General features: G+C 46.9%; 1 protein-coding gene across 2 annotated transcripts in view; it reads right to left on the bottom strand.

Annotated features, from left to right (window-relative positions):
* Positions 1–22077, bottom strand: part of fibcd1a (fibrinogen C domain containing 1a) — a 125458-nt gene that overhangs the window by 62148 nt on the left and 41233 nt on the right. For both annotated transcript variants that reach the window (XM_029717784.1, XM_029717785.1), the window contains 2 exons: positions 13429–13588; positions 12852–12988 (listed from right to left, as the gene is read on the bottom strand). In XM_029717784.1, the coding sequence (XP_029573644.1) occupies positions 12852–12988; positions 13429–13588 (297 nt within the window). The remainder of the gene's footprint in view (positions 1–12851; positions 12989–13428; positions 13589–22077) is intronic.

Consider the following 22077-nt stretch of genomic DNA (forward strand, 5'->3'; position numbering starts at 1 on the left):
CCCCCCCCCACCCCCTTGTTTTTTACAATGCTGCTACTCGCTGTTTATTATCTATGCATAGTCACTTTACAAATTACCACGACTAACCTGTACCCCTGCACATTGACTCGGCACCGGTACCCCCTGTATATAGCCTCGTTATTGTTATGTCATTTTCTTGTGTTACTTTTAGATATATATATTTTTTCACTTTAGGTTATTTAGTAAATATTTTCTTAACTCTATTTCTTGAACTGCAATGTTCGTTAAGGGCTTGTACGTAAGCATTTCACGGTAAGGTCTACACCTGTTGTATTTGTCCAATGTGACAAATACATTTTTATTTGATGTCAGCAACGGAAGTTCAATCGCCTGCCAAGATCATATTTAACCAATTCAGACAGGAACTGTGGAAAATCTACTGCTGAAATATTGTGGATGAAAATTACATTGGATTTCCAATTCCAGGCATGCCTAATGATGAATTCAAACCCATTAAGAATTAAACATCTACAGTATATGAAGGAGGCATCATAATATTTTTTACCCATTTGATATTTCAAACCATAGGAAAATAGACACGTTGATCGACGAGATATTTACAAGGACGAACTAGACAATCTCTGTGACTTCTGTACTGCTGCTGAATCCATACAGAACATACTGTAAGTTTGAATGTCAAGATACAGTATCACCACAAATGACCTGCTTCTTCACAATGGAATTATTGCATAGAATCTGAGAGTAGGATTTTATGTTTTATACAGAAATACTGGTCAAACCTTATCCAACAGAGAAAACATACAGTGCAGGATGTTTAAATTGTTTTTTTAAAGACACTTCAGGAACTAATGAATTACAGGTTACTGGAAAAAGTGGTATACACTTCAAAAATACATTGAACATAATTGTTTTTTACAAAACACCTGCAATAGTACATCCAACTGAAAATGTTTAAAATTTGCTGTGCTGTATATCAAAAATAAATATTTCAGTAAACCTTCTTGAGCCATAATGAATAAAGCATTCATTTTAACTCTCTTCCTTTTAGCAAATAAAATAAAATGCAAAGAATTGTGCATTCAGTCTGATTGCATGTCTAATTCTGCTAGTAACAGGGACATTTGAGTCCTATATGGATTAAATGTGCTTTTTATTAATAACTCTCCCCACAGAGAACTGCATTACAATTCCAACCCATCTGTAACGATAGTAAATCATGACTCTGCAGGATCAATGGTCGAGCCACTTCCTTTAAGTATGCAGGGTTCAGTGGTTTTAAAACAACCTTTGGACAGCATCATCTTTCAGAGTATAAAAAGAGTCACTCCAAGAATCTTCAGAGCTTCTGTAACGAGTGCGGTGAGAGTCGGGAAGCAAGTTCAGGGAGTGAGTGTTTTAATAAATAAACGCAACTAAATACAAAACAAGTAACACGAACAACGCACACACATGACACGGGAACAGAAACAATGACGCCTGGGGACGGAATCAAAGGGTGTGACATATATAGGGAAGGTAATTAGGGAAGTGATGGAGTCTAGGTGAGTCTGACGACCCGCAGGTGCGCGTAACGATGGTGACATGTGTGCGCCGTAATGAGTAGCCTGGTGACCTAGAGGCTGGAATGGGAGCACATGTGACAGTACCCCCTCCCAACGTGCGGCTCCAGTCGCAGGACGGTGACCAAAATGACGATCCCGGGGATCAGGACCGGATCGGTCACCTCTGCTGAGGTGTGATAAACCTGTCAGTCCAGCTGAAACGCAGGAGCATTGTGACCTAGAGCGCTGGAGAGAGCATACGTGGCAGTACCTCCTCCCCGGCGCATTCGGCTCCAGCCCCAGGACGCCAACCAAAGTTACGATCCCGGGGATCAGGAGCGGACCGGTCATCCCTGCTGATGCGCGGGAACTTGTTGCCGGCTGGTGCATGGGAACCTGACAGAAACGGCTGAGGCAGGGGAGCCTGGTGATCCGGCTGAGGCATGAGAGCCTGACGAGCCGGTGGAAGCTGGGGAGCCTGGCGATCCGGTGAAGGCATGAAAGCCCGATGAGCCAGCTGTAGCAGGGGAGCCTGGCAATCCGGCTAAGGCATGAGAGCCTGACGAACCGGCGGAGGAAGGGGAGCCTGCCGATCTGTGAGAGGCATGAGAGCCTGTAGTGGCTCCCGGACCCGACATCATTCCCACCGAAACAAAAAACAAAAAACACTCCCTGATGCTTCTCTTAGGTGAGGCGTCATTCTATAACGAGTGCGCTGAGGGTCGGGAACCAAGTTCAGGGACTGAGTGTTTTAATAAATAAACGCAACTAAATACAAAACAAGAAACATGAACAACGCACAGACAACAGAAACAATGACACCTGGGGAAGGAACCAAAGGGAGTGACACATATAGGGAAGGTAGACAGGGAAGTGATGGAGTCCAGGTGAGTCTGACGACACGCAGGTGCACGTAACAATGGTGACCACTGTGTGCCATAATGAGCAGCCTTGTGACCTACAGGCCGGAGAGGGAGCACACGTGACAGCTTCTCTAGACCTTTAGTGGTAATGTAAAATTCTAACTGCTGCAATGGAAAAGGGGAAGAAATGCCATGGAGTTGCCTATCTGGTATTTATGTCACTTTTATCTTTCTTTACTTTTTAAGGTTTGCCATCAGAAATAAGCCTACTAGCTGACTTCGGTCATCAGTCGAACTGTGTTTCCGCAGACACATTGGTGCAGCTGACTTCTGGGTTAAGCAAGCAGTGTGTTAAGAAGTAAGAGGCTAGGGGGGGGGTCATGTTTCGGAGGATGCATGTCTTGATATTCGCCCCTCCTGAGCCCTTTGAGGAGTTGCAGCGATGAGACAAGGTCGTAACCAGCTATTGGGGAGAAAATGGGGTAAAAACTCCAAATAATAAAAAATAATAATAAAAAATAAGCCCACATTCACTCCAATGTCGTTTCCCAAGATATGAGAGGCAGAAAAATAAAGCAACTACTGAAAAAACAGAATGAGCGGAGAGGACTGCCGAGCTACGGGTGCTTCGCTTGGAGAGAAGCTTTAAGAGAAAAGGACGTGTCAAACTTTACAGGCTCAAATTGATACTGGATTGCTATATTTTATCGACCCATTGTTCACCCGTCTTGGAGTACCTGATGGTCAAATGCTGACCCTTCTACCTCCCGAGGGAGTTTTCAGCTATTATAGTGACTGCTGTATACATTCCACCTCAGGATAGCAAGGTGCCGCTTAACAAACTGTACAAGACTATAAACAAGCAGGAAGACCTACACTCAAAGGCTGCCTTTCTGACGGATTTGCTCCGTTGAGAATTTGTAACCAGAATCAGAGGCTATTCTACAGGACTGCTTTGCTAGCGCTGATTGAATATGTTTTGCGACTCAGCCGATAACATTGACAAGCTAACCACCTCCGTCACAGCTTCATTATAAAATAGATCAGCGATGTTGAACCCATGTGAGGGTTCGCTGCTTCCCCAATCAAAAGCCCTGGATTAACACCAAGTTTGGCGCTAAACTAAAGAACAGGGCTACCACACACAGAGCTATCGTAGACAACACTGATGCTGCAGCCGAAGACAAGAATAAGTACAAGAAGGCCCGCTATGACCTCCGCAGTGTCATCAAACAAGCAAAAGGACTGTATAGGAATAAGGTACAATCTTATTACATAGGCTCCGCCGCCCGCCGCATGTGGCAGGGGCATCAGTCCATTACGGATTACAAAGGAAGACCCAACCGTGAGCTGCCCAATGATGCCTCTCTACTAGACGAACTCAATGCATTTCATGCACGCTTTGACAACAACATCGAGACGGGTGTGAGGGCCATCACCAACCCAGAGGATTGGGTGATCTCGCTCTCTGAGGCCGACGTGAGAAGGGTCTTTAATTAGGTCAACGCCTGCAAGGCCACAGGGCCTGACGGTTTTCCAGGGCATGCTCTCAGAGCATGCGCAGAACAGCAGGCAGGCATATTCACAGTCATTTTCAACCTCTTCTTGTCCCAGTCTGTAATCCCCACATGTTTTAATATTACCACAATCATTCCTGTTCCTAAAGACTCTAAGGCTTCATGCTACAATGACTACGGCCCTGTAGCACTCACTTCTGTAATCATTGGGTGCTTTGAGAGGCTGGTTATGGCACACATTAACTCCACCATCCCAGACACCCTAGACCCACTCCAATTTGCATACCCCCCTAACAGATCCATAGACGATGCAATATCAATTGCTCTCCACACTGCCCTCACCCACCTAGATAAGAGGAATACCTACAGTATGTGAGAATTGCTGTTCATTGACTACAGCTCAGAGTTCAACACCATTGTCCACTCCAAGCTCGTCACTCGTCACCAAGCTTAGGAGTCTGGGTCTGAACACCTCCCTCTGCAACTGGATCCTGGACTTCCTGAAGGCCGAACCCAGGTGATGAGGGAAGGCAACATCAACTCCGCCACGCTGACCCTTAACACAGGGTCCCCACATGGGTGTGTGCTTAGTCCCCTCCTGTACCCCCTGTTCACCCACGACTGTGTGGTCACTCACGACTCCAGCACCATTATCAAGTTCACTGATGACACGACGGTGGTAGGACTGATCACCGGTGACGATGAGTCAACATACAGGGAGTAGGTCAGTGACCTGGCAGTGTGGTGCCGGAGCAACAACGTCTCCCTCAAAGTCAGCAAGACCAAGGAGCTGATCGTGGACTACAGGAAACATGGGGGCGAGCATGCCCCCATCCACATCGACGGGGCAGCAATGGTGCAGGTAGACAGCTTCTAGTTCCTCAGTTTCCAAATCACTAAAGACTTAAAACACACATGCACAGTCGTGAAGAAGGTCTGACGGTGCCTCTTCCCCCTCAGGAGGTTGAAAAAGTTTGGCATGGGTCCTCAAATCCTCAAAAGGTTCTACAGCTGTACCATTGAGAGCATATTGACTGGCTGCATCACTGCTTGGAATGGAAGTAGCACCGCCCTCGATCGTATGGCGCTACAGAGAGTTGTGTGGACAGCCCAATACATCACTGGGGCCGAGCTCCATGCCATCCTGGCATGGTTCTACCTGTCACCAGAGGGCGGCAGAGACCGTCCTAGAGACATTAACGACACTCAGGTGTGTCCAATTTAACTCATTATGATTTCCCTGTTAAAAGAGGTGTGTTTTCGGTTGTCCTTTGCGGAAGCTTGAATTGTTTACCGTGTGCATTCGTTTCCTGAGCAAGTTTTTGAGACTTAGTGTTTGTTGTTTTTCAAGTGTACTGTGATCCTGTGGCTACCGTTTCTCAGAAAAGTATTACGTTTATCCTTAACCACTGATTCCTCGTCTGGTCTCTTCTCTACACCTGGGTCCAACCTCACCACGTCCCACATCCAGGAACTCTATATCAGGCAGTGTGAAAATAATCTTCAAAGACTCCAACTACCCAAGCCATGGACTATTTTCTCTGCCGGTGCATCAAGTCTGACAACAACATGCTCTTGAACAGCTTCTATCCCCAAGCAATACGACTGATGAATAGCTAACAAAATAGCTTCATGGACTATTTGAGTTAAACTTGTATCTTTATTGAGCTTTTATTTAAATCTTTGCACTGTCTCTATGCACACTCACAGGGCCCTACACACTCACACACACTGTCACTCCCATAGACACACACTCCCATATACACACACACACACTCACACACACACACACACACACACACACACACACACACACACACACACACACACACACACACACACACACACACACACACACACACACACACACACACACACACACACACACACACACACACACACACACTCCACCATTAGGTCACTCACACATAATATGCACATACTGTACATTTACACACCAGCACACCCACTCACATAAAAGCTGCTGCTACTCTGTTTATCTTATATCCTGTTGCATTGTCCCCTCACCCCTATACATACACTATCTACCTCCATCCCTCCAGTATCCCTGCACATGTAAAAACACTTTTTAAATATTTCCTGTATATAGTATGCTGACTTACTTAATTGTCTATTTCATATTTCCTATTATTTTTCTCATGTTTTTTTCTACTAATACATTGTTATTGCATTGTTGGTTTTTGAGTTTGCAAGAAAGGCATTTCACTGTACTTGTGCATGTGACATTAAAACTTGAAACTTATTCCCATGCTCTGTCGTGCCAGAGACAGTGATGACCTGTGTGCTGGAGCAATCCCACCAGTTGGTTACAGACAGAGAATGATTCCTGGATGACTGGTTCCCAGTAAGATCATCTCCCTGAGAGGCTGTTTTATTGTCTGGTTTCTTTTACTTTCTCTTTAAAACAATACAAAATAAATAAAACATATCAAAAGCATTTTTGGATCAAAGGTACTGGCAATATTACAACTCTGCCATTTATAACTATAGATAGGCATTCATGAAATGTTCTAAAAGCAGAGGGCATACTGTCATTATCGTCTATCACTACAGTAACTAGTTGTCACTAGTTACCACAGCTACAAAGTCAAAATTTGCTATATCGTAAAATATTTTTGTAGAAATAGGCAGGGTTTAGCCATAATTATGACTTTGTGGCTGTGGTAGCTAGTGACGACCCCTTCACATGATGGTGATAATGTGATCATAACGTATGGATGCTGGGCCTCCGAGGTCTTGATCTTTGACCGCTCTTCTGTAGGGCATGAAGTGTCCTGATGGAGACAATCCCTCTTAGGCATATTTGCGCACCAGAGTGTGATAACCCACCTATCTACAGTGCTGGGGGCCAGTTGGGAGAGGCAACACCCTACACGTTGAGGCTGACCCAAGAATGAAATGGTTGTCAAAACACACTAACTACATTCCCGATGTAAACAGGGCAGACCTGGGATGGTTAACCTCTCTCCTGCCTCTGGGCTTCAAGCAACCTTCAAAGGCAAGATGCTACAGTATCCTGACATCATAGTGTGAGCGGCCAAACGTGGCCAAACTGAGTTGCTTAGTTATTTAACTAGGCAAGTCAGTTAAGACCAAATTCTTATTTACAATCATGGCCTACCCCGGCCAAACCCTAACCTGGACGACACTGGGCCAATTGTGCACCGCCTCATGGGTCTCCTGGTCATGGCCAGTTGTGATACAGCCTGGAACCGAACCAAGGTCTGTAGTGACCCCTCTAGCACTGAGATGCAGTGCCTTAGATCGCTGCGCCACTCGGGAGCTCATCTAAAAGAAGGCCTGGTTATGGGGCTTCCACCAGGGGGACAGTTAACTGTCAAAAAGTTTATTAGCAGGGGGCCGCCCGAGCGGCGCAGTGGTCTAAGGCACTGCATCGCAGACCTGGGTTCGATCCCAGGCTGTGTCACAGCTGGCAGTAACCGAGAGACCCATGAGGCGGCGCACAATTGGCCCACCGTCGTCCGGGTTAGGGGAGGGTTTGGCCGTCCAGGATTTCCTTGTCCCATCGTGCTCTAGTGACTCCTTGTGGTGGGCCAGGCGCCTGCAAGCTGACCTCGGTCGCCAGCTGGACGGTGTTTCCACCGACACATTGGTGCGGCTGGCTTAAGCGAGCAGTGTGTCAAGAAGCAGTGCGGCTTGGCAGGGTCGTGTTTCGGAGGATGCATGGCTCTCAACCTTCGCCTCTCCCGAGTCCATAGGGGAGTTGCAGTGATGGGACAAGATTGTAACTACCAATTGGTGAGAAAATGGGGTAAAAGTACAAATATATATATATATATATATATATTAAATGTTTATTAGCAGGTAACCCTTTCCTTCACCACCACAGCTGATGCTAAGCCTCAACATGTAACTGAAATCAGAGTGATCTGAGTGACATCTTGTCAACTCACTCTGGCTTGTAATAATAATAATATATGCCATTTAGCAGAAGCTTTTATCCAAAGCCACTTACAGTTATGTGTGCATACAATTTACGGATGGGTGGTCCCGGGAATCTAACTCACTATCTTGGTGTTACAAGCGCCATTTTCTACCAATTATACTACAAAGGACCACTAAGTGCTTGTTCTGTTCACTTTGCCACTTTGTCAACATCAGGGCTGCCTCAGAGAAAATACTACATGGCCAAAAGTATGTGGATAACCCTTCAAATGAGTGGATTCTGCTATTTCAGCCACGCCCGTTGCTGACAGGTGTATAACATTGAGCACACAGCCAAGCAATCTCTATAGACAAACATTGGCAGTAGAATGGCCCGTAATGAAGAGCTCAGTGACTTTCAATGTGGCACTGTCATAGGATGCCACCTTTCCAACAAGTCAGTTCGTCAAATGTCTGCCCTGCTAGAGCTGCCCCAGTCAACTAAGTGCTGTTATTGTGGAAATGTCTAGGAGCAACAACAGCTCAGCCGTGAAGTGGTAGGCCACACAAGCTCACAGAACTGGACCACTGAGTGCTGAAGCATGTAGCGCATTAAAAATTGTCTGTCCTCGGTTGCAACAATCACTACCGAGTTCCAAACTACCTCTGAAAGCAACGTCAGCACAAGAACTGTTCGTCGGGAGCTTCGTGAAATGGGTTTCCATGGTCGAGCAGCCATACATACTGTAAGCCTAAGATTACCATGCGCAATGCCATGAGTCTGCTGGAGTGGTGAATCACGCTTCACCATCTGGCAGTCCAACGGACTAATCTGTGTTTGGCAGATGCCAAGAGAACGCTACCTGCCCGAATGCATAGTGCCAACTGTAAACTTTGGTGGAGGAGGATTAATGTTCTGGGGCTGTTTTTCATGGTTTGCGCTAGTCCCCTTAGTTCCAGTGAAGGGAAATCTTAACGTTACAGCATAGAATGACATTCTAGACGATTCTGTGCTTCCAACTTTGTGGCAAAGGTTTAGGGAAGGACATTTTCTGTTTCAGCATGACAATGCCCCCGTGCAGAAAGCGAGGTCCATACAGAAATGGTTTGTTGAGATCGGTGTTGAAGAACTTGACTGGTCTGCACAAAGCCCTGACCTCAATCCCATCGAACACCTTTGGGATGAATTGGAATGCCGACTGCGAGCCAGGCCTAATTGCCCAACATCAGTGCCCAAACTCACTAATGCTCTTGTGGCTGAATGGAAGCAAGTGCCAACAGCAATGTTCCAACATCTAGTGGAAAGCCTCCCAGAAGAGTGGAGGCTGTTATAGCAGCAAAGGGGGGACGAATTCCATATTAATGCCCATGATTTTGGAATGAGATGTTTGATGAGCATGTGTCCACATATGTTTGGCCATGTAGTGTACCTTTATACATGCTTTCCATTAGGGTTGTATGATATGATCTGGCTTTCTCACGAGGCTAACACTACGGTAATACTGGATTCCAACACTATGACCTTGGAGGAAGCACTTGGCTAAGGCTCATACCACACATCATAAATTGGCTTCCTCATTCATATTCTATTCATGTGTTTATATGGCAAACAAATGGAGGAAAAAGAAGAAAGAGAGAGAGCGAAGAGAGAGAGAGAGCAGGAGAGAGGGGGGGGGGGGGGGTATGTCTGAGAGTGTACCAGCAGCCCTCCTGTACCTCAGGAAAGCAGAGCTCCCAGCTCTTCAGCGGTGCAGAGAGAGATGAGACTGCATCCTCATCAGGAAACTGCTGGAAGCCAGCGATGATGAATAGGGTCGCTGTGACTATTAATTCCCTGTAAATGCGCCATTCTTCGCCTTCCATCTCCCACTGCTGAGATGTGCTCAGAAGGAAGAAAATGTATCTGAAATATAGGAAACTAACGCTCTCGTCGGTGGGAAGCAGCTTGGTCTGTAATATTCTCCTTATGAATTGCCTTACTATGGCTAATTAGTTTATCAGAGCCATTGGTCCTAATGAGCGATGGTTGCCCACAGTTGGTTTAATGGAGAGCTAACAAAGGACTCTCCTTGAATGATTCATTGGACTCTTTGGTCTGGGAATGTGTCTCCTGGTACTACTCTGCTAAACCAACCTGAGCCAGTCTCTTGACATCAAGCTAAGGGGAGATGACTATAGAGCCCTGGAGACCTCAACAAGTCATAGAGGCAATGCTGCAAGGTCACTATTTCAGCTATTGCCATCCCACAGGGGGGAATGTATGAATATCACACTCTTTTCAGTTTAAAAGGCCACTTCACCACAGCTCCTCTCAGCACAAGCCATCTGGGGATTTCTGCAGACCTTGACTGTGACTGCAGCCGGGGAAATAAATGGAACTTATTCAAACTGCACCAGCGGGATAGGGAGTCCACTTGCTGACATATGGGAGGAAGATGCCCATTGGGTGACCAACGACAAATAAAGCAAACCCCATGCAGGATTTTTGTTGACCTCATGTCATGTTGTCATATGTAAAGTTTGATGCTCTGTACTACACTACAGTCTAGAACAACATAAAATGCAAGAGGTAAGAAAGCCAAGGAGCCCTTGGAAATTATCTTCAAGACACTTGAACAGTTCATTCGGCATAGTATTTGAAACACATTGTGATGCATTTGAAAATTGAGAAAGAGGCACTTTTAAGTGACCCCTCATAGAACCAGAATTCAAAATAATTGGCTTTTGAGCAATAAAGTGATAGAGGTCACTTTAATAATACTGATGAGAAAAGTAACACAAATTAATTTGTCCAAACATACCCTGAAAGTTGGACTTAATTAGAACTTTTCTAATAGTTTGCGGACCACTATTAAAGCTCCTATGTGTTTGATGAATTAGTGAGTAATACTTTTAGAAAAGGCCATACTTTTAACTGCTCTGTGACGCAATTAAAAAGAAACAAAGTTGGTTTGGTGCTTGCATCTCTCTGCCTGCCTGCCTGCCTGCCTGCGTCTGCCTGCCTGCGTCTGCCTGCCTGCGTCTGCCTGCCTGCCTGCCTGCCTGCCTGTCTGTCTGTCTGTCTGTTTGTCTGTTTGTCTGTTTCTTTTAAATGTGTGTTGTGCGCTACTTTCATAAAAAATTTATTATTATCCTTTTTAGATAAAACTATACTAAATATATTCACATGTCACCAAATAGTTGATTAAAACACACTGTTTTGCAATGAAGGTCTACAGTAGCCTCAACAGCACTCTGTAGGGTAGCACCATGGTGTACCCAGAAGACAGCTAGCTTCCATTCTCCTCTAGGTACATTAACTTCAAAACAAAACCTAGGAGGCTTATGGTTCTCACCCCCTTCCATAGACATACACAGTAATTATGACAACTTCCGGAGGACAACCTCTAACCTATCAGAGCTCCTGCAGCATGAAATGACATGTCCACCCAATCAAAGGATCAGATAATGAATTTAGTACTGAAAGCAAAAGATAGTTTAGCCAACTCAAACAGAGAGGGATGCTATGTTAACTAGCTGGCTATGACTATCCAACACTGGAACTCTTCCAAGTCAAGGTAAGCTTTTGGTTTTATTAATTTATTGACACTGGGGGCGACCGGAGTAACTGCTAAACTGTCAGTGGCGACCCGTCATTCAAGGCAGGTGGGGGAGAGCCCCATCTGTTTTGAGCCCAAAATATTTTGCAAAAAAATTATAATAAATAATATATACACTATCGTTCAAATGTTTGGGGCCACTTAGAAATGTCCTTGTTTTTGTCCATTAAAATAACAAAAAATGTATCAGAAATACAGTGTAGACATTGTTAATGTTGTAAATGACTATTGTAGCTGGAAACGGCAGATTTTTATGGAATATCTACATAGGCGTACAGAGGCCCATTATCAGCAACCATCACTCCTGTGTTCCAATGGCACGTTGTGTTAGCTAATCCAAGTTTATCATTTTGAAAGGCTAATTGTTCATTAGAAAATCATTTTGCAGTTATGCTAGCACAGCTGAAAACTGTTGTCCTGATTAAAGAAGCAATAAAACTTGCCTTCTTTAGACTAGTTGAGTATCCGGAGCATCAGCATTTGAGGGTTCGATTACAGGCTCAAAATGGCCAGAAACAAAGCACTTTCTTCTGAAACTCGTCAGTCTATTCTTGTTCTGAGAAATGAAGGCTATTCCATGCGAGAAATTGCCAAGAAACTGAAGATCTCGTACAACGCTTCACAGAACAGCGCAAACTGGCTCTAACCAGAATAGAAGGAGGTGTGGGAGGCCCCGGTGCACAACTGAGCAAGAGAACAAGTACATTAGAGTGCCTAGTTTGAGAAACAGACGCCTCACAAGTCCTCAACTGGCAGCTTTTTTAAATAGTACCCGCAAAACACCAGTCTCAACGTCAACAGTGAAGAGGCGACTCCGGGATGCTGGCCTTCTCGGCAGAGTTCCTCTGTCCAGTGTGTGTGTTCTTTTGCCCATCCTAGCCAGTTTGAGATATGCCTTTCTCTTTGCAACTCTGCCTAGAAGGCAAGCTTATGCCAAGACTTTGTCTTGAAGGTCCTCAGAACATTTCAAGAACGTGTTATTTTTAAGTTTTACCTAATATTACCACAACATTCTCAGCATGCAAATGTGTATCTCCTTAAAGCCGTTTGGAATACATCCCCATTATGTTTTAATGGCAATTCACATTTGAGGCATTTTAATTCTATTTCAACAGCAAACAACTATATTTTTTTTGCACTTCATATGTTGACAACATGCACATTATTTCACTTGAACAGCACTTAATCTTGAAAATACTATATTTTTGATTATGTTAAGTATATTTCATAGTTTAGGTGGTACAATGATTCTCTACACTATAATTTCTTGTTTTGTCACATAAACTGAAAACAGTGGAATTATTAGAATTGTAGCAACCAGGAAATGGCAGAGCCATTTTTGCATCTTTATAGGGAATCTTAGCTAATGTTCTGGGAATGTTCCCGGTTTGCTGGGACCATACATGAACATCGTCGTTTCTCCTACAGGGATCAGACACTCACCGTCCATCCTCCTCCGTCCGTTGTCATGTCACAGAAGACCTGGAAGCCAGCAGGGTAGTGCATGGGAAAGACAGAGTAGATCCCATCCTCCCGCTGACCACTTGCGTAGATATCGCTGCAGTCCCGAGGTCTGGAGCCTAGCGAGATCAGATAGACACCAGATTAACGTTTAAATCCTGGATTTTATCATAGAAATTATTAAATGAAACCAGTGAGCTCCAACATTTTCTTCTCTTAATAGTCAGCTGTCTGAATCTGTCCAGACAGCTTCACTTCATCATGTCCAAATCCTGTACTTTATAGAAATGCAATTTTTTTACAAAAATAATTTGGGGTATCAGAGGTGTAGTATGCAAACATATTTCAGTATGAAGCTGTGCTTTTTTCCTTCTAGTGAAATTGTGAACAATAGCCTTGTCAGGCATTAAATACATCTTGTTGGCCAAAGATATGGTTTACTTCAGCTCAAAGGATCAACAATTTCTACAGCTGACATGGTGTAGTTAGGAGATGTCCATGCACTCATTGCCTTTTTCTCCTTCCATCAGCCACCACTGGTGTCCATCCATAGGCCTACCATTGGAGCAGCCTTTGGGCCGGGCACTGCGAACAGGTGCTCTCTGGAGGTCTGCCTTGAACTTGCTCTTCAGGTTCCCCGTCTCCTTCTGCATGGAGTTGAGAGCATCGTTCACTGAGTTCATCACCTTCACCATGTTGATCTGGCTCTCAGACAGCAGCTGGAAACAAACACACAAACATCCCATTAAACACCCACTCGGTAGTTGGAAAAACAACGTAACAACACACACACACACACACACAAATTAGATTACATTTCCCTTGACAGACATAGGACTAACAGCAAACCCCACACAATTGGGAGTAAATGTAATTAGAAAAGGGATCTCCCTGAGTGTGAGTGTTCATTCATCAGAATGAGAATGTTTTAGGAAGTCCACAGTAGCCTCGTAATTAGTAGACTGGAGTCTGAGTAGTGAATCAGAATGTAGGCTTGCAAGACATTCCGGATGGTTGTATGAGGTTAATTCTACAGTAAGGAGAGGTGACATAGGAACTCTTTGGAGACCCACAATGCCCCGGGGTTGACATTGATGACAGCCGACGGGAGCTCACTTCCTGTGCACATGGTGAAAACATGATCACTCTCTGCACATATTCCCTCCCACACGCCCCCCCCGTCCCGTCCCCCATCCCCCGTCCCCACCCGCCCCCTCCCTAACACGCTTCTGTAGCAACGACACTTGTCTGTCAATCACGAGTAGGCCTCAAACGACAATGCTGGTGTGAAAAATGCATGCTAACCACAGGAGGTGTACACTCCACTCCTCTCTTCTCTGATCTGCTGAAGGCCTCTCTCTTCTCACACAGTAGCAACTCCTACAGCAGTTTGATACTGTACTTTGATATACTGTACTTTGTGAATATAAAACTATGAGCAGAGGTTCCACAGTATGTGTACTTCCAGCAATATGTTGTCTTGTAAAATTGTGCCATGATATATTTTGCTCTAGGATATGATTTACTCGAACTCTCGGCTTGGAAAACGTGATGTCGGCCTACAATCATCAATTTAAATCGTATGTGCCATACAACAAAAATAACTATAAATATGACAAGGGGGTGCCAAATATAAAAATTACACTGTGCTTTGAGATTCAGTTATTACCCCTTAATAACTGAAAACACATCCAGAGGTCTCTCCATTGAAATCAATAACTAAATTCCCCCACCTCTCTCTTTCCTCCAAAACGTTTTTCTTATCTCCTCTGGCTACTATTCTCAACACTGTCAAATGGCTTCCCAGAAAGCGCTGCCTGGAAAGCACAACGACACTCCTTGCATTTACCTGCTACCTTGTATGAGGGAGAAGGCCTCGGCTCTACTCTTTAAATGTCAATTTCATCTGAGAGTGTTTCTACAGCTTAGGCTTTGGGTCTCCGACACTCGGTGTGAGAATGTAAATGTGACTGTGCAGCAGAGTCGGGCTGGCTGTCAGTGAGCGGATGCCACTTGAAAAGAGGGCAGGGACAAGGGAGGGGGAGAAGTGCCAGCCAGTATTAATTTAACGGCTCGGGTGACAGATGAATCGAGGTGAGTCATGCCTCCTTCTTGATTCCTATGACTTTGCGAGGGTAGAGACGGCAAAGGGCAGAGACGGTTGTTTCTGTAACAGAGGCTATAATCACCCCGGCCCTGATGGAATGTAGCACTGTAGCGACGGACTGGGTATCTATCGCCTGTAGTGGTCGTTCTAATGAGGTTACTTTGATAATAAAGTGACGATATGCAGCAGAGCTCTTGCAGGACTGTGAATTCCCAGCAGGTAGTGAACTACTACAGCACCAGCTCTATTCCTTTTTTTAAGGAGATCGAAATTCCAATTCCCTTTGGTATTCCATTATTTAGGACAGCGTGGTGGAAAGGAGATAAGGAGACAGATGCAGAGGGGGTAGTTAGATAGGAAGGGCTCAAACAGGTTTAGAATTCCTGGGGGATATGGTCTAAAGTCAGCAGCACTACTGTACCACTAGACCAGACTCTGGAACCATTCACTTCTACCACAACTGTTTACAAATGATGCCCTGCAAATAATATATGCGACTTTTATACAAAAGCGACTTACAGTCATGCGTGCATACATTTTACATATGGATGGAATCAAACCCACTACCCTGGTGTTATAAGTGCCATGCTGTCACGACTTCTGCCGAAGTCGGTGCCTCTCCTTGTTCAGGCGGGGTTCGGTGGTCGACGTCACCAGTCTTCTAGCCATCGCCGATCCATTTTTCATTTTCCATTTGTTTTGTCTTGTTTTCCCACACACCTGGTTTTCATTTCCCTCATTACGTGTTGTGTATTTAACTCTTTGTTCCCCCCATGTCTTTGTGTGGTATTGTTTGTTATAAGTGCTTGTGCACATTTGTTTGACTGGTGCGCGTCGGGTTATTGTGCCCATATTTTGTATTTCTTATGCCGTTGGTTTTACTATTAAACTGCTCCGGCTATTACATAGTTCTGCTCTTCTGCGTCTGACTTCCCTGCCACTAGTTACGCACCCCATACAGAATACCACACACAACCATATGGAGTCAGCAGGAGCAGGTGCCCCTGATAAGGGGGTAGAGGAGCGCTTCCAGGAGCAAGCGGCGATGATCCACCATCTTGGCGTTGCGATGGACCGCGTCGTTCAGACCATGGACCGCTGGGAGAGACAGAGAGTTCCTCCAGCGCCTCCACCAGCACAACCGGGGTTACCACTACTCATCCCTCCTGTATCCGGTCCCAGTGGGATGCGTCTCACCCTTCCTAGGGAGTATGATGGGACGGCGGCACGGTGCCAGGGTTTCCTGTTACAGCTGGACTTATACCTGGGCACCGTTTACCCGGCTCCCTCGGGAAGGGAGAGGGTGTCCGCCCTCGTTTCGTGCCTCTTGGGGAGAGCTCTGGAGTGGGCTAACGCCGTGTGGGAAGAAGGAGATATGTTGTTGGACGACTTCGAGGAGTTCACCCGCCGCTTCCAGGTGTCTTCGACCACCCGCCCAAGGGTAGAGCGGCGGGTGAACGTCTCTTCCACCTGCGGCAGGGGACAAGGAGCACACAGGAGTTCGCTTTGGACTTTCAGACCCTGGCCGCCGGAGTGGGATGGAATGACAGGGCCCTGATCGACCACTATCTCTGCAGTTTGCGCGAGGACGTCCGTCGAGAGTTGGCCAGCAGGGACACCACCCTTACCTTCAACCAGCTGGTGGACATGTCCATTCGGCTGGATAACCTGCTTGCTACCCGCGGAGGTCCAGATCGGGGTCTGTCGGTTCCATCCCCCAGCACCACCGCTCCGATGCCCTTGGAGCTGGGAGGTGCTGCGCTCAGGGAGACCGGAGGAGGTTCCATCTCGTGCACCATCTGTGGCCGCAGAGGTCACACTGCCGGTCGGTGCCGAGTTGGTCTCTCTGGGGGTCGAGGCAGCAGGCAGGACACTCTGGCGTCACCCTAGGTGAGAAGGCATCATTCTCACCCAGAGCCCTCTGTTGCACACATGTTTTTGTTCGTTACTTTTCCTGAGTTTTCCTCGCATTCCCAGCATAAGGTGCTCATCGATTCAGGCACGGCAGGGAATTTTATAGACAGATCATTTGCCCATAGTTTAGGGATCCCCATCATTCCTGTGGCTATGCCCTTCCCAGGTCACGCCTTAGATAGTCGACCATTAGGGTCAGGGTTGATTAGGGAGGCCACCGCTCCTCTGGGCATGGTGATGCAGGGGGGTCACACGGAGAGAATCAGTCTCTTTCTCATTGACTCTCCTGCGTTTCCCGTGGTGCTAGGTCTACCCTGGTTAGCTTGTCATAACTCCCCTGTTTCATGGCAACGGAGGGCTCTCACGGGGTGGTCGCGAGAGTGCTCAGGGAGGTGCTTAGGGGTTTCCGTAGGTGCTACTACGGTGGAAAGTCCAGACCAGGTCTCCGCCGTGCGCATTCCCCCAGAATATGCCGATTTGGCAATTACCACCCCATCGACGCAGGGATTGTGCGATAAATCTCCTGGTAGACGCCGCACTTCCCAGGAGTCACGTGTATCCCCTGTCACAGGCGGAGACGGTGGCTATGGAAACATATGTCTCCGAATCCCTGCGTCAGGGGTACATTCGGTCCTCCACTTCACCCGCCTCCTCGAATGTATTTTTTGTGAAGAAGAAGGAGGGAGGTTTGTGCCCGTGTATTGACTATCAAGGCCTTAATCAGATAACTGTGAGGTGCGATTGAGTCAATGCACGGGGTGCGCTTCTTCACCAAACTTGATCTCAGGAGTGCTTACAACCTGGTGCGTGTCCGGGAGGGAGACGAGTGGAAGACGGCATTCAGTACGACCTCAGGGCATTATGAGTACCTCGTCATGTCGTACGAGTTGATAAATGCTCCATCAGTCTTCCAAGCCTTTGTAGACAAGATTTTCAGGGACCTGCACGGGCAGGGTGTAGTGGTGTATGTTGATGACATTCTGATATACTCCGCTAAAGGCGCCGAGCATGTGTTCCTGGTGCGCAAGGTGCTTGGTCGACTGTTGGAGCATGACCTGTTCGCCAAGGGTGAGAAATGCCTGTTCTTCCAACAGTCCATCTCCTTCCTAGGGTACCGCAATTCCACCTCAGGGGTGGAGATGGAGAGTGACCGCATTTCAGCCGTGCGTAGTTGGCCGACTCCCACCACGGTAAAAGAGGTGCAGTGGTTTCTAGAGTTTGCCAATTACTACCGGAGGTTTATCCGGGGTTTTGGTCAGGTAGCGGCTCCCATTACCTCATTGCTGAAGGGGGGACCGGTACGTTTGCAGTGGTCGGCTGTGGCAAACAGGGCTTTTGGTCACCTGAGGGCTCTGTTTACCTCGGCTCCCGTGCTGGCCCATCCGGATCCCTCTTTGGCATTCATAGTGGAGGTGAACGCGTCCGAGGCTGGGATAGGAGCCGTGCTCTCTCAGCGCTCAGGTACGCCACCGAAGCTCCGCCCCTGTGCCTTCTTCTCGAGGAAGCTCAGCCCGGCGAAGTGAAACTATGACGTGGGGTACCGGGAGCTGTTGGCTGTCATCAAGGCTCTGAAGGTGTGGAGAAAATGGCTTGAGGGGGCTAAACACCCTTTTCTCATCTGGACTGACCACCGCAATCTGGAGAAAATCCTGGCGGCGAGGAGACTCAACCCTCGCCAGGCAAGGTGGGCCATGTTTTTCACCCGTTTTGTGTTCACCCTTTCTTACAGACCAGGTTCCCAGAACGTGAAGGCAGACGCGCTGTATGACACAGAGGAGTGGCCCATGGATCCCACCCCCATACTCCCGGCCTCCTGCCTGGTGGCGCCGGTAATGTGGGAGCTGGAAGCGGACAGTGAGCAGGCGTTGCGTGCAGAGCCCGCTCCACTCCAGTGCTCCGCTGGGCGTCTGTATGTTCCGTCTGCTGTCCGTGACCGGTTGATCTATTGGGCCCACACGTCACCCTCCTCTGGTCATCCAGGCATTGGTCGGACAATGCGCTGTCTGACTGGGAAGTACTGGTGGCCCACTTTGGCTAAGGATGTGAGGGTTTATGTTTCCTCCTGCTCGGTGTGCGCCCAGTGTAAGGCTGCTAGGCACCTGCCCAGAGGTAAGCTACACCCCTTACCCATTCCACAACGGCCATGGTCGCACCTGTCAATCCATTTCCTGACCGATCTTCCCCCATCACAGGGAAACACTACGATTCTGGTTATTGTGTATCGTTTCTCTAAGTCCTGCCATCTCCTTCCTCTGCCCGGTCTTCCTACGGCCCTACAGACTGCGGAGGCCTTGTTTACGCTTGTCTTCTGGCACTATGGGGTGCCTGAGGATATAGTGTCTCATCAGGGTCCCCAGTTCACTTCGAGGGTCTGGAGGGCGTTCATGGAATGTCTGGGGTCTTGATCAGCCTAGCCTCGGGTTTTCACCCCGAGAGTAACGGGCAGGTGGAGAGAGTTAACCAGGATGTGGGTAGGTTTCTGAGGTCCTATTTCCAGGACTGGCCGGGGGAGTGGGCAGCGTTCGTGCCCTGGGCAGAGATGGCCCAGAACTCGCTCCGCCACTCCTCCACTAACCTCTCCCCCTTCCAGTGTATACTGGGGTATCAGAGTCAGACCGAGGCTCCTGTGGTGGACGACTGCTTCCGGCGCGCGGAGGAAACATGGGACGCCGCCCATATTCACCTTCAGTGCGCCGTGCTGCGCCAGAAAGTTGGCGCAGACCGTCACCGCAGTGAGGCCCCGGTGTTCGCACCGGGGGACCGGGTCTGGCTCTCGACCCGAAACCTGCCCCTCCGCCTGCCCTGCTGGAAGCTGGGTCCGCGGTTTGTGGGGCCATTTAAAGTCCTGAGGAGACTGAACAAGGTGAGTTACAGGTTACAGCTTCCCCCTGATTACCGTATTAACCCCTCGTTCCATGTGTCTCTCCTCAGGCCGGTGGTGGCTGGCCCACCTCAGGAGTCTGAGGTGCGGGAGGTTCCTCCGCCCCCTCTGGACATCGAGGGGTCCCGGCATACTCCGTTCGTTCCATACTGGATTCGAGGCGTCAGGCGAGGGGCCTTCAGTAGCTCGTGGACTGGGAGGGGTATGGTCCGGAGGAGAGATGCTGGGTTCCGGTGGAGGACGTGTTGGACCCTTCAATGCTGCGGGTGTTCCACCGTATCCTTCCGGATCGCCCTGCGCCTCGCCCTCCGGATCGTCCCTGAGGCCGGTGTCGGTGCGCTGCTGGAGCCGAGCATCGGGGGGGGGTACTGTCACAACTTCTGCCGAAGTCGGTGCCTCTCCTTGTTCGGGCGGTGTTCGGTGGTCGACGTCGCCGGTCTTCTAGCCATCGCCGATCCATTTTTCATTTTCCATTTGTTTTGTCTTGTTTTCCCACACACCTGGTTTTCATTTCCCTCATTACATGTTGAGTATTTAACCCTCTGTTCCCCCCATGTATTGTTTGTTGTAAGTGCTTGTGCACATTTGTTTGACTGGTGCACGTCGGGTTATTGTGCCCATATTTTGTATTTCTTATGCCGTTGGTTTTACTATTAAACCAGTTCTGCTCTCCTGCATCTGACTTCCCTTCCACCAGTTGCGCACCCCTTACACATGCTCTATCAACTGAGCTAGAAAGAACCGCAAAGCTAGTTTCACAGCCCCTATACCTCACACTCCTTATGATACCATTTTTGCTTGCCATAGCAACCTACAAAGTTCGACTAAGTGTCACGTCCTGACCAGTAAAAGGGGTTATTTGTTATTGTAGTTTGGTTAGGGCGTGGCAGGGGGTGTTTTTCTGTGTGTTTTGGGGTTTTGGGCATTCTATGTCCTTTTTTCTATGTGTTTGTATTTCTTTGTTTTGGCCTGGTATGGCTCTCAATCAGGGACAGCTGTACATCGTTGTCGCTGATTGGGAGCCATACTTAGGTAGCCTGTTTTCCTTTGGGTTTTGTGGGTGGTTATTTTCTGTTTTGTGAGTATACCTCACAGAACTGTTTGGCTGTCGTTTGTTTTTCCGTTGTTTAAGTGTTCTCTTATAATAATAAAGAAGATGAGCACGATACACGCTGCGCCTTGGTCCTCTTCTTCCAAAGACAGCCGTTACACTAAGCTAACATATGGAATTGTTTTGAGATGTTCATACCAAGGATCATTTAGATATTTGATTTGAAATTTTAGGACCCCTTTAGTTATAATATATATATATATAACATTTATTTGATGAAACAACTATTAGTGCTAATAGCCCATAGAAACACATTGAATAACAGATTCATACGTGGAGAAACTGATAAAACAGTCATAAAATAAATCAAAAGGCAGTTTGTTTTGAAGTGTTTGTCCTATATCTGATGATCAGGAAGAAAGATCAGGAAATTGTACATTTTTAAATGTAACCCCTTTTTTTAGGCACTAAACTACAGTACTTGCATAAACAAAATACTTCCCTTAATTGTTTTTTACTGGTACTTGGCTACCTTCAGACGAGTCTTGTGAGGCTAGTGGACATCTTAGAACAAAACCACCAACATGTAAGAGTCTCATATTTCCATAGACGGGTCATAATAGATTGGTTTAATCTCATGGTTATGACCACGTCACAGCCATGATAAAAATGTCACAACAAATGGTCTCTAATGTATTATTGCTTAATTATGACCTACTTCCCCCTGATAAAGGGTAGAAAAGACAGTAGGTTACAAAAGTAGATATCTTATTCCATTTTGTAGTTGAATCCAATATTACAGAAGTAGAGTGAGTAGAGAGGTGTGAGGTATGAGAGGAGATACAGACAAAGACTTTCCAAAAATGTTTTTTTTTCTCTCTAGCAGACCTTAAAGGCCCAATGCAGCCGTTTTATATCACTAACCACATTTCCAAAAAATTACAACAGCTATGATGGAAACAAGTAGTTTTGGTACAATTTTGTAAATGCCCACAGATCATTTGTTCGTTTGACATGGTGGTTTCTTTTTGTGTCTGTAAAGTTAATTATGCGAGAACTGGTGGTGGAAACGCCTTTATGCGCAAAAAATGGATATAATAACCATCATATCGAAGTAAACTTGGAGTCACATGATAATATGGTGTGTGGTTCTCCCACTATGACTCGGGAAACCATGCAGTTTATTAGGCTACAGATGAAATAAGTTATGATTAACTTCACAGGGTGGTGAGAGTGCCCGGTGATGAGCTTGATG

The sequence above is a fragment of the Salmo trutta genome, chromosome 27 (genome assembly GCF_901001165.1).
Source record: "Salmo trutta chromosome 27, fSalTru1.1, whole genome shotgun sequence".
NCBI classification, from domain to species: Eukaryota; Metazoa; Chordata; class Actinopteri; order Salmoniformes; family Salmonidae; genus Salmo; species Salmo trutta.